Source organism: Gigantopelta aegis, chromosome 3, assembly GCF_016097555.1.
Source record: "Gigantopelta aegis isolate Gae_Host chromosome 3, Gae_host_genome, whole genome shotgun sequence".
NCBI lineage: Eukaryota > Metazoa > Mollusca > Gastropoda > Neomphalida > Peltospiridae > Gigantopelta > Gigantopelta aegis.
Genome location: NC_054701.1, coordinates 13,989,330 through 14,003,073, shown reverse-complemented (window position 1 = coordinate 14,003,073; position 13,744 = coordinate 13,989,330). Strand labels below are relative to the sequence as shown.

The following is a 13,744-nucleotide window of genomic DNA, read 5'->3' as shown; positions in this document are numbered from 1 at the left end:
CCACTGATGCGGATCAATCCTGGACCGACCGCGCATCAAGCGGACGCTTTACCACTGAGCTACGTCTCGCCCCTATATGTTTATAGAGTTCACTTGTTGTAGCAGGTTTTATTGAACATAGCCATTGATTAGGTTTATGTTTTACTATTTCAGCCTCGGTGTACATAGAGAACCAGCTGAAGAACCTAGTGGAGGACGAGGGGGCTCGCGCCAAGTTCGCGTGCAAGGCATCCCTCAACCCCCGGGATCAGCACAGGCTGCAGGTCACGTGGAAGCATGATGGGAGTATTTTACGGAACACGTCTGGCAAATACACGTTCAAAGTGGACAGGAACAAATACATCCTCAACATCCACAGCGTGGAATTAACAGACGCCGGCGTCTACTCGTGTAGAGCCACCGTCGGTGCGGATGTGGATATCTCTAGTGCACATCTCACTGTTAGAGGTATGAGATACTGACCATTGCATACATTAGTACGAAACAATAAGGCACCACTTTACGGGAACACAGAGTAATATTTAGGGTAAAATGTTGGGTAAGAAGGGGTTTTAAGTTATATCTAGTATGATCCTCGGAGTTTTAACTACTTCAGTGGTTCGCCTGCTCCCTGTCCTGCGTCTGTCTCAGTATCTTTGTCCATCTTTCTCTGCCATTATCTCCCCCCCCCCCCCTCTCTCTCTCTCTCTCTCTCTCTCTCTCTCTCTCTCTCTCTCTCTCTCTCTCTCTCTCTCTCTCTCTCTCTCTTCCTTTGAAGTTCCACGTTTTGTAACCGACACAAACTAAAACACGGCGAAACCTATGTTTGGTCTGTAGAATTTAATTTAAATTCAGATTAATCCAAAATGAATTTTAATTTAATCTGTGTTTATTGATGCTAAATCCCTCAAACAGTATACATTGATAAGATTTGTTATTTGTTTTGTATCACTTAATTCGAAGTTCCTTACCATTATCATTACCGATAATTATATGTATATTTATATTATAATGTAAGTTTTTTTTAAACACGCTGCGAACTGATGGGCAATTCACATAAATTTTCTTCTATTTTACCTAGGTGTTCCTGATCCACCACAGGAGGTTCAGATCATCAGCTGTCATGGACATTCTGCTGAAATTGTGTGGCAACCAAGTGGAAACAATGGCGCTAAGATTTCAGAATTTTTCATCCAGTTTAACACGACGGACGACCCGGACTCGTGGCACCAGTATTACGAATCGTTCCGGGGAAACGTCCAGAGTGCTTTCATTGACCTGGCCCCTTGGGGCACGTACGCCTTTCGCATTGTGGCCAAAAATGCGGTTGGCATTAGCGACCCGAGCAGTGTGACTGACAGGACTTGTACCCCACCCCCTGACAGACCAGACGGAAACCCGAAAGATGTTCACACGCGGACGGATAAAAAGGGAATGCTTTCTATAGTATGGACAGTAAGTAGTACTACAAACTCATGGTCGTTTTTATCATTTACTACATAGATAACATGTTTAATGTGTTGCCCTCTACCCCACCCACACGCACTATAGCTTGTGTCGCCCATGTGTCATATCGTTACTACGTCACTGAAACATACGTGGCTGCCCAAAACAAATTCGTTATATCGGTTAAAGGTCTACTGCACTTTCTAAATCTACTTCCTACACGAGATACCACGAAGTAAAGCTATATCATTTAGTCACAGACGGGGCGGGAAGTAGCCCAGTGGTAAAGCGCCGCTTGATGCGCAATCGGTTTAGGATCGATCCCCGTCGGTGGTCCCAATGGGTTTATTCTCGTTCCAGTCAGTGCACCATAACTGGTATGTGAAAGGCCGTGGTATGTGCTATCTTGTCTGTGGGATGGTACATGCAAAAGACCCCTTGCAACTAAGGGAAAAATGTAGCAGGTTTCCTCTCTAAGACTATATGTCAAAATTATCAAATGTTTGACATCCAAAAGCCGATGATTATGGTATCAATGAGCTCTAGTGGTGTCGTTAAATAAAACAAACTTTGTTTCATTTGGTTTGTGGCATTCAATGGTTCACATTTAGAGGTTATTTCCCGACATGGCATATCGCTGGCTAAAATGGTGTGTGCTGACATCCAATAGCCGATGTGTAATTCTGTGCTGGGGTGTCATTAAGCATTCATTCATAAGCATACTCATATAATGGCGTGTGATATATTCATTTTGAAATTGTGTTCATTGCGGGACATATTTCATATTTCGCGAACACTTGATAAAATCACTGTTTTGACAGTTTTCATCAGTTCATATCATCACAACTAAGTAGCCATTGCGTTACGTCGCGTGCAAGTATAGATTTATGAAAATGGTGATGGGAGTGGCAGTCGTCTTAAGACAATGTATAATATATCGCTCTGGGAAATATCAGTAATCCTATGGAGGAACAATTGGTATGATTCATGGCGGCAGCATAACATCTTTTCGACTACATAAACCAGAGATACGATTATAAACGAATTAATGGTTTTTGGCTTCAGCTGTTTTTACAGCAACGATTATTTTGTTTGCACTCTCCTACAAAGAGAGCAATTGTGGTTTAATGGCATTCTTGAAGGAAGATAGCCCAAGACGTCCACTAACGAAAACTGAACCCATGACCTATCGCACCTCAGGCAGATGCTCAAACGCTGAGCTACATCCTTTTGATGGACGTTTAATCAAATGTGCGGCCTGCACTGAATACTAATTGTCTGTTTAGTGCAGGGCTTAACGCAATCAAGTGAAGCCCGGAAGAACCATTGGTTTGGAATCAATGTTTTTAAACCGGAATCAGTCGACAATTGACATCGTTTGTAACACGGGCGGGGTAAAACAATGATAACCAGTCCAACAATGTAGCTCTGACTTTTAACACGTGATTGGTTTAACGTAATACATTTGTTTGTCCTACAAACCACCATTATCCATTAGTAAACACCTCTTACAGTGCGAGGTGGTTATATTCGATTGAAGTGTATCAAAGAATGCTGTATGTGTTGTCCTGTTTGTAGAAAGGTTCCATGGCTTTTATTCGACAGATGGTTTGAGTGCCGGTTTCCTGTTTAACATTTTATATTAAATTACCGAACAGCCATGCTAAAAGTTAAAGTTTGTTTTGTTTAACGACACCACTAGAGCACGTTGAGTTATTAAAAATCGGCATGTTAACAGCCAAGTGTCAATGGTTTCTAATGCGCTAAGGCATCGTGAAACAAAATTAATATTCCTTTTCTGGCTCATTATTTTTTTGCATTTACTATAGTTTGACACCCAATAGCCGATGTAATTTTCGTGCTGGGGTGTCATTAAACATCAATTCTATTCTATTCTATTTTATTTTATTCTATTCTATTCTATTCCTTTTGTGGCTCGCCATTTTGACAACGACATAAAATGATTCAATACTAGACTCGAAACGATAATTCCTATTCGAAAATTCATAATGTATGAGTTGTTTTGGTGGTTGTTTTGTTTTTAATGTTTTTGATTTGTTAAATTAATCTATATCTATATTTGAATAGATGAAGTAATTGCGTTGACAGCACTATAACATTTTACTAATTTGATATTTTGCGATAACATGCTCGCAGTAATAGTACTGTTAACCCTAATGCATCAGTGATCTATTTTAAAGAGATACTATCTCGCTCGACTGACAGAGCACACGTTTAGAAACGGTTGGTAACATCCCAATCTATTCACCATATCCCGTGACACGAACAACCATAAAAGATAAATCGATCGGTGACCGGCGGACCGAAAACGCGTATGTCATCCATCAAGCATTGAAAGTACTTATTGATTATAGTAGCTTAAATATACTCGGCGACAAGATATGTCACTTAACTTGTCAGATAGCCCGCTGATATCTGTTAAAGATTCGATATCGCCTGACCACGATATAACAACATTCACTAATACAAACTAAACACAATTACAGTTATTAACAATCGCGTGTGTTGTTGCTACCAACTGTATTGTCAGCTGCCTATAGATAAAGACCATGGTTTTGTTTGTGTTTAAGTGGGGGTTTTAAAAATATTTTTAACACAAAACTATAGAATAGTGCCCCGTTTCTGTGTGATAAAATAGAAAATAATATTTTTTTATGTTACGAAGATTAGTGAGAAGAGTGACGTGCGATGGTTAAATAAATACTACGGAGAGTCTGTTCTACATAGTTAAAATAGTATTTAAAATATACTTAACCACATAAGAAACGCAAATATTACTTTAGTTTACTTCTGTTTTTTTCTCTTGTGTCCATTTAAATTACCAATATCTTATGAACATATTAGGCCAGTTTGTGACAGTCTACTTATGGAATTAATTTTTATCACGAAAAAAAAAAGTATATTAAAATAATTTGCGTTTCTTTTGTTGTTCGGTATATTTTCAAGATTGCAGCTTTAAACATGTTCAGTGACAAGTCGTGTCACTCACTGTGGCAGATAGCCTGCTGATATCCGTTACGGTGGTGTTCGGTCTGTACAAAAACACGATCAGTAACAACACCGTGCTGGCTTCACGCAGATTAGAATTATTCCGTTTAGAAACTGAATTCTGTTATACGGTCGTCGATTAGAAACACCCTAACTGTCATACAGCTTTCTGGTGGCTGTGTGGGCTGTCGGTAGATATCACACTGCAAGACAAGACTACAGCTTCGTCCGTTATATCAGAATACAAAAAAAAACCAGATCTTAAAAATTACGAAAAACTGTCTCTATAGTTAGTAGCTGTGTGGTCTGTACGTATTACACTATGAGAGCAGGGCATGGCTTCAGCCATTAAAACAGACAAAAAGATCTCCAGAATTAAACATTAAAAAATGGTTTCTAGTGGCTCCGTATGCTGTTGGTATTTACTCTGAGGACAGATCATGGCTTCCTCTATTAAACCAGAAGAAGAGGTATTAAGAATTTGTAGGGAAAAAACTTGTCTTGTAGTTCTGTATTCTATAAGTATTACTTCGTGACGGCAGATCATGGCTTCCTCCATTACATCGCTAGAATGGATCATCAGATCATCAGACAACTCAGAGGCCTAACTTACTAAAGTCTCACATCTTAGCGATATTCCAGTGCAATGCAAAAAGGCATGCAAAGATGATGCGATGTTGCTTAAGAGAACTTAAGAGAGCTTAAAATAGTTTTGTGAACAGAGGCATTTTACAGTCGATCTACGGAAATCTAACACGAACGGCGGATTACAGGGTAAGCCATTATTTGGAGACAAAGTATCACTCACTAAAAGATTAAAATGATTTTACATGTTCCATCTCAATATATTCTCTTTTCGTTTTATATTTCCCACTTCTTTTTCTTAAAAGTGTCATTGTGACTAACTGACCAGTAAGAGAATGCAATACATGTGAATTAAACCGATGACCTAGAGTGTGAAGAAGAAATACTCTGTCACCATATTGGCAAATGCTATCAAAGATCATGTGACGGAACATGCTCTTATTTTTTTTCGCCTGTGGCGATGTTAATGGTTTTAGAGGGCTGTGTGCAGCTTGGTTACGTAATACCCCCGCGCGACGGTATCCCAATATGCACATAAGACCAGGTGGGCACGTTGTTACGTAATACCCCCGCGCGACCGTACCCCCTAATACACATCCAGACCAGGTGCGGAGGCCATGTGGCCAGTAGTTACGTAATACCTCCGCGAGTTCTGTTTTACGACCTTGTATTCCTAGCGGAATGGCGACAGCTAGTCTGATCATCTAAGATAAAAATGCCGTCTTGGTCGCTGTGGAAATATCACATGATAGGGGGAGTACCGCGATGTGCCCCCAGGCGATATTCGGATTTTTTAATAATAAATAGATAGGATTTTAGAGATATCGGAGAGAAACATATTGGAAGGCTTCCGGGGAACGTGTCCGTTTGGACTGGTAAATATATATTTCTGCTCTGTTGTATAACCTTGATGTGATTGATAAGACTTTACATATTTTAATACTGTATTATACCAATATTATTTAGACAGTGGTTCCGGTAATCTGACGAAATAAATTGTAGGCTTCACTGTTCTGAAATTATTAAAGCTTAACCAGTCATCCTAGAGGACCTAGGTAAACTGTAGGTTATTGTCTTTATTGTGATAGGTACCAGTATTAATTTTGTATTACAAGGTTACTGAATGAGTAGTTAAAGGTTAATTAGAAATTAACCAGTTAGGAATAGAGTTGTAATTCCTTTATTAATTAAGTTCCCCTGGCAGCGTTTCTCAATTATCACACGTGCGTGTGTTGTATCACGGTGAAGTGATTAGAATATTGTGTAAACTAGACACCTAGTGATTAACTAATTAAGTGATCAGTTCTGGGTTGTTATTATTATTGTTGTTGTTAATTAATTAACTGCGGCAAATATATTTGTCAGCTTAAGGTTAATACAGATTCCAAAGTGTATTGTGTTTTGTTTGTGTTTTCTAGTGAACTAACGTGCTATATATTATATACTTTATATAAGATCTTATCTCTGATTACACCTAGAGACGAGCCACTCGGGTATTGGACTGCCCGATACAGAGAGATCTAATAGATATACAGTTAGGAGAAATATTTGGATAATCGTGTTTTATTCAGTTACGGGTATTATAGGATCCCTGTGACAGATCAACATTGACTTTATTCATTCATTTCATCTTATTTCCAATTAAGGTTCAAGCACGCTGTCCTGGTCACGCACACCACCTATCTGGGCTGTCTGTCCAGGATAGTGGGTTAGTGGTTATTTGTTAGTGGTTAGTAAAAGATAAGTCGGTGTAGTGGTCTTACACCTACCCATTGAGTCATTAAAAATTTGCTATAGGTGGGAGCCGGTACGCAGTACCTATCAGTCGTATGTCCGATGACTTAACCACAATACCACCGAGGCCGGTAACATTTGCTATAGGTGGGAGCCGGTACGCAGTACCTATCAGTCGTATGTCCGATGACTTAACCACAATACCACCGAGGCCGGTAACATTTTCCCATAAAGAGGAAAATGATTAGCAAGGTTAGGAGGGATCAGAGTGTTTAACGTGCACATTCAGAGCAAGCTGTTGTAGCGCACGCCTGTCCTGGGCACAGGTACCGGCCTCGGTCGGCTCCTCCGTCCAGGACAGGATCAGCAATGTCTTTGATACGCCAGTCTTGTAGCACTGGTTGGGACATTGAAAACGGAGTTGACAGAGCGATATCGATTACGCTGAGTTCATCATGCGATTGCTCTACCACCGAGCTATATTCATTCTCCTGTTGGTAACATGCCTATAAGCCCCATATTAATTTACCGTCTTCATTTATCAATATTACTTGCTATTTAATTTCTCTCCTACTCTGTGCAAGTAAACATTTAACAACAGATATATTTATCCAAGCAGGCTATTGGTTTTGAAAGATATCTTTGTGATAACGTCTACACTGCGTCAATATTACATTAATCAACATCGCGCGACAAAGGAGTCTGCGAGTGATATTGGAGATTACATCGCTATACAAACACGGCATAGAGACGAGTCGAGTCTACACTCGCAGTCGGTCGTCCTAGAAATTTTTATAGGACCCGATGAATTGTGCATCGTCTCGGAGTGATTGATTGAGAAATCCCAACTGTTATTGGTGACCCGAGGGCCGTATCGAGCGCGTATCGAGGGGAGGGGTGGTTGTTGTAATTACTAGTACTCAGAAAAACAAATCATACGAAAAGGTGGCCTTTCGGTATAAAGGTTCCGTTTTATCTATTTTCATTGCTATTTTATTTTCGTGTTTATATATCCAGACACCTCCGCAATCTGGACTGTCTAGACACGCACCTCAGCTATCTGGACTGTCTAGGTACGCACCTCAGCTATCTGGACTGTCTAGGTACGCACCTCAGCTATCTGGACTGTCTGGGTACACACCTCAGCTATCTGGACTGTCTAGGTACGCACCTCAGCTATCTGGACTGGCTGGGCACACATCTCAGTTATATGGACTGTCTAGGTACGCACCTCAGCTATCTGGACTGGCTGGGCACACATGTCAGTTATATGGACGGTCTAGGTATGCACCTCAGCTATCTGGACTGGCTGGGCACACCTCTCAGTTATATGGACTGTCTAGACACGCACCTCAGCTATCTGGACTGTCTAGACACGCACCTCAGCTATCTGGACTGGCTGTGCACACTTCTCAGTTATATGGACTGGCTGGGCACACCTCTCAGTTATATGGACGGTCTATCCAGGAAAGTGGGTTAGTGGTTGGTGGGAGTTACATTAGACCTATTCATTGTGTCATTAAACGTAACTCAGTTTTGGAGCTGATGTTAAGGGAATTTAAACCCGGTAGGAATACACGTCATAGGAAAAAACTACTTAAACATAAACCAGTTATGGAAGTCCAGGTAGGACTATGGATCCTAGAAATGGAGGTGTACTATTCCTAGAGTATTCCCAGACCTGCGTTCCTTTTACACCGGTACGCAAAACCTACCAGTCTTAACAAGTCTCAAGTCTTAATAACTCTGACGGCTTAACCACTACACCACTGGTTAAAACCTTTTATTGCTAGGCCCCAATTCGTTTTACTCCAGCATGTTAGCGATCTCAAGGCTGTATATAAGGGAGAGAGAGCAGGACTGGTTTCATCGTAGACAAAAAAACACATAAAAAACAACAACAAAAAAACACCACCCAGAAAACCAAAAAAACACACACCCGGTAATTGTTTTAAATGGAAAACATCCTGTTTTATTGTGCCCCAATTGATTGGGGATTTGTTTTCTTTTTGTTTGTTTGGGGTTTTTTGTGTGTGTGTTTTCTTCTCCTTCTTTCTTTACTCCCTCTAATTATTATCGGCTAAACACGGCCCTGGAAGCCAATCCAGATTCACATTCAGTCGTCAAACACATGGCATAGAACTCGATGATTTGTGAATCGCCTAAAAGAGATTGATTGAAAAATCTCCTCTTGTTAGAGAGCTTTCCCAAATCACATAGATCTTTGTGGCAGTCTCTTAACGCTAGGCGTAATAACACCGGATGAATGTTATTGCCATGTTAACACAAGAAGTGGACCAGTTAGAGTAATGTTAGCAGAAAACCAATAAATTAGTTTTTTTCAATTACTGGAAACATATAAAGCAGACGACGTATTTCCAACAAAAAGACGTTTGTCCTGATATTCCTAAAATAAATCTTCTTAAGTTAATATCCAGCTAGTTTCAGTGCTTGAAAAATAAAGACGTTTTTTATATAAAAATGCCTACTAGATAATGTAATTGATATTATATACTCCTCAGAAAATGTTAAGCAACAACCAATGAAGTATCAATTGACAATATTCTCAAAATGATCCAGAAGACACAATCGCACACATGATATTGACCGTGCTACGAGTTGTGTCAGAGTTATATACTATTGAATACAACACACACATACGCACGCACACACACACACACACACACACACGCACGCACACACGCACGGTAATGACATGATTATTTGCCTTGTATATGCAAAAGATAGACTATTTCTTTGTTATGTATGACAATTCTATCTGTATCCATGCATGATATACGAACACAACCATGCACACCTAATGATATGATTATTTCACTCATGTCTGCAAAAGATAGACTATTTCTTTGTTATGTATGTCAGTTCTATAATCTCTATCTGTACATGTTGTAAACACCACAATGCACAACCAAAATAAATGTTGCTTTTCGTTTGACACAGGCTGGTATGTTTGTGATTTTGGAGTATAATTATATTTTTGAAACCATACACAATTTTCATAACACACCCAATTGAAAATACCCCCAGAATGCGCAGTATTTCAATGCACGCCCTGTTCTGCTTAAAGGAGATAATTTTCATTTCATTTCAAATTAGTTTCGTGCTTATATTCAATCAAGATTCAAGCACGCTGACCTGGGCACACACTTCAGCTGTCTGAATACATTAATTTGTCAATTTTCTGTAAATTTATTGTGAATACCTTTAAGTCCCCCGGCTAAAATACCTATATGGATATGTATTTATGTATATGTATGTATGTATATATAAATATATGTATTTGTTTATTTATTTATTTATTTATTTATTTATGTGAAATACTTATACGTTTGCCATCTTGTCGAAATATATGTATAATTGTATTATGTACCTCATATGCCGTGGTTTACGGCCTGAGAGTAAATAAAGTTCTGTTCTGTTCTGCTGTCTGTTGAGGACAGTGGGTTAGTGGGTTAGTAGGTTAGTTGTTAGCGGTTAGTGAGAGAGAAGAGGGTGTAGTGGTCTTACACCTACCCACTGAATGGTTAAAACTCGCTGTAGGTGGGAGCCGGTACCGGGCTGCGAACTCAGTACCTACCAGCCTTATTTCCGATGGCTTAACCACTACACCACCGTGGCCGGTGACGGTTATGATTCCTCTTAAAGCTAATGTATACACCTATATTGCCTCATTATGCTAATGTATTCACTAGTGTACACGTTTCTATTGACAGCAGTCATGCGAGGTTGGCATGAATACCTTGGGCCACCTTTTAATTATGCGCCTGGGCCCCGTTCCACGCAGCGATCTTGGTGCTACGATCACCTTAAATATATAAGGTAGTTATGTACTTAAGGTGATCTTAGGGCTAAGATCTCTTCGTGGAACGGAGCCCTGGACTGAACGTCATTTCGACTCAGTCTTGTGCAGACACATGCTTTTCATAGTGCTATTTGTTTTTTTCCAGTTTAAAAGAAAAAATGTTTTATTTAACGAAGAACTCAAGATATTTTAATGACGGTTATGTGGTCAGGCGTATGACATATGGTTAAAGACTAGAACAATAATTGGAGAAAATTCTATGGGTGACACTTTTTATTAGAAACAAGGTATATTTTATATTCACCGTCCCACTAACTAGATAGTACATACCACGACCTTTGTTAAACCAGCTGTGGGGCACTGGCTGGAACGAGAAATAACCCACCGACGGGAATCGATCCTAGATCGACCGCGCATTAGGCATGCGCTTTACTACCGGGCTGTCCATCACCCCACTTCACTCCACCCACCCCGTTCACAGTGCCTGCAAATAGATCCATCCTTATTGTAATATTAATGAATTTCAGCCTATGCATCGACTACACCACCACCGTCCCGGGTTCAGGGCCCGTGCTTATAAAACTTTTAGAGTCCAGACTCAATCTGTAATGACGCCACACACATACAATTTGTATGTGCATTAGGCAATCGTTTTACCACCGGCCTATATACCCCTCCTCCCCCACGTTCAGATTTACTGCAAATGGACCCATGCTTATTCTAATATCTATGACTTTCAGCCTATGCATCGCCTTTACCACCACGGTCCGGGGTTCAGATACCACGTCTACTGGCGTCCCCGTGGCAGCACCTACTGGGACTCGGCGATCGTGGACGAGCCGTCGGCGTCGTCGTTTGAGGTGGAGGTGGACGACGTGTACGGCATCTACGAGGTCCTTGTCAAGGCGGAGAACGATCTGGGCGAGTCACACCAACCAGCGTTCGTGTACCTCGGCCACTCGGGGGAAGGAGGTAAACACTACCGTGAGAATAGATTAACAGCAACTAATATCATAGTGTAAGTTAGTGAATCTGGGCCCCGTTCCACGAAGCGATCTTAGCACTAAGATTACCTTAGCTGCATAACTGTCTTATGAACTTAAGGTGATCTTACAGCTGAGATTGGTTCGTGCAATAAGGCCCATAGCCCATATTTCACAAAATATCGTAAGCTTAGTTTTGCACTGAAACACGACTGAAACACAATTCTTATTACTATCATAGTACAACAAATATGGTTTTAAGTACACATATTTGATTTTCCTTTGTCATTAAAATGCTCCATCTTCCGTAATGATGTAATTTTTCGTGTGACTGCTAATCGTAGACGTAAACGTGCGATGTTTAGTGAAATTGGCCCCAAGACTCCCCAACCCTGACATTGTCATTGATTTGGGAATAATAAACATTAAATTTAGTTTCTTTTTAACAAATTACTCTGTGGGGGTGTCGACGACGCAACCAGAGGGGTTGAGGTTACTCAGGAAGTGGTAAATATACAATAAATAGTTAAAGGTTTTTTTGTTTAACGACACCACTAGATTTATTAAACATTGGCTATTGGATATCAAACATTTGATAATTCCGACTTATTATAGTCTTAGTTAAAATGTGTTTTGTTTGACAACACCACAACAACACATTGATTCATTGATCATTGGATATTGGATGTCGAACATTTGGTAATTTTAACATTTTAGTCTTAGAGAAGAAAACGGGCTATATTTGTCCATTAGTAGCAACGGATATTTTATATGCACCGTCCCATAAACATGTTAGCACATGCAATGGCCTTTGATATACCAGTTGTGGTGCACTGGCTGGAACGAGAAATAACCCAAATGGGATCACTGACGGGGATCGATCCCAGACCAACCGTACATCAGGCAAGTGCTTTACCGCTGGGCTACGTCCCGCCCCAAAGCATATTGTAAGGCTGTGATTCTGGATTCCCACAACACCTGACATTGGCATTGGTCTGTGGATAATAATAATAATACAACTAAAAAATTACGGGTTGGGGTACTAGCAGGTGGTAAATATACAATAAAAGCTAAAGTTTGTTTTAACCACACTATTAGGGCATATTGATAACTGGCTATTGAATATCAAACATTTGATAATTCTGCATATGGACTAAAGAAAACCCACTGTAGGTGGCATTAGCACACTTTCAAAATATATTTTACATTCACGTTCGTAAAAGAATAATATGTTTTAAAGTAAAATTGGAATTGTGATTTGTTCAGACTAGAGGTTAAAGTTTGACTGGGAGAGGTTCACAAGTGCCACCCGTCAGCTCATTAATGAGGTGTAGAACCACTACACAGACGTCTCTCTCACTAACCAGGGGTGTCGTTGAGCATTCATTAAATCATTCTCTCACTAACAACTAACTATTAATCCCTCAACATACGGACCAAACTAGCTCAGTATGTGTCTAGAACAGCGTACTTGGAACGTAACTGGATCATAAACACTAAAACGAAATTAAAATAAAAATGAAAACAACCATATCATGTCCGTAAAAAACATTTCAGATGACCTCTCTGCCCGAGATATAATTGCGTTTTAATATGTATATGATGCCACCCTCGTGTAGTGTTGACTATATAGGTCCCGTGGGTGTCCTTTGTAAACGCTAGTAATTGTGTTAACTATAGCTTACCACCAAATCACCTCGTTTACGAAACTGTGGACAAATTAAAAGTGTAGTTTGTCTACACACGGGTGATTTGTCCTTGCTAATGGGTAATTCGTGTGGTCGCCCAATTCCTTGGTTCGTCATTTGGTGTGTTTATGTGATAACACTGTATTATTCATTAGACATGGCCATAGATGAGATGGTCGTAGATCAAGTATGTATTGTCACTCGACCGTGACATACGATAATAATGTCATGCATGATATATGATGAAAAAGTCACGGATCAAATAAGTATTTAGCTGGTTATATGGTATACGATATTAGCGTCATGCGTTATGATATGACATTTATTGTTTTATATAATACCTCTGGGTTCATTCACAAATCTCTCTTAGGCTCTGGAGTTGGACGTAGCCAAGTAGCAAAGCGCTCGCTTGATACGCAGGTTGTCTAGGATCTATCCCCGTCGGTGGGCTCATTGGGCTATTTCTCGTTCCAATCAGTGTACCACGACTGGTATAT

At 40.1% G+C, this 13,744-nt stretch overlaps 2 protein-coding genes across 2 annotated transcripts in view; one reads left to right on the top strand and one right to left on the bottom strand.

Moving 5' to 3' along the window:
- The window catches only part of LOC121367550 (neuroglian-like), a 57,285-nt gene that overhangs the window by 25,554 nt on the left and 17,987 nt on the right, over nucleotides 1–13,744 (top strand). The window contains exons 3-5 of the mRNA XM_041491800.1: nucleotides 154–447; nucleotides 1,061–1,434; nucleotides 11,317–11,548. Coding sequence (XP_041347734.1) covers nucleotides 154–447; nucleotides 1,061–1,434; nucleotides 11,317–11,548 — 900 coding nt within the window. The remainder of the gene's footprint in view (nucleotides 1–153; nucleotides 448–1,060; nucleotides 1,435–11,316; nucleotides 11,549–13,744) is intronic.
- Nucleotides 10,942–13,744, bottom strand: part of LOC121367552 — a 105,187-nt gene continuing 102,384 nt past the window's right edge. The window contains exon 4 of the mRNA XM_041491803.1: nucleotides 10,942–11,060. Within this exon, the coding sequence (XP_041347737.1) occupies nucleotides 10,993–11,060 (68 nt within the window). The 3' untranslated portion in view covers nucleotides 10,942–10,992. The remainder of the gene's footprint in view (nucleotides 11,061–13,744) is intronic.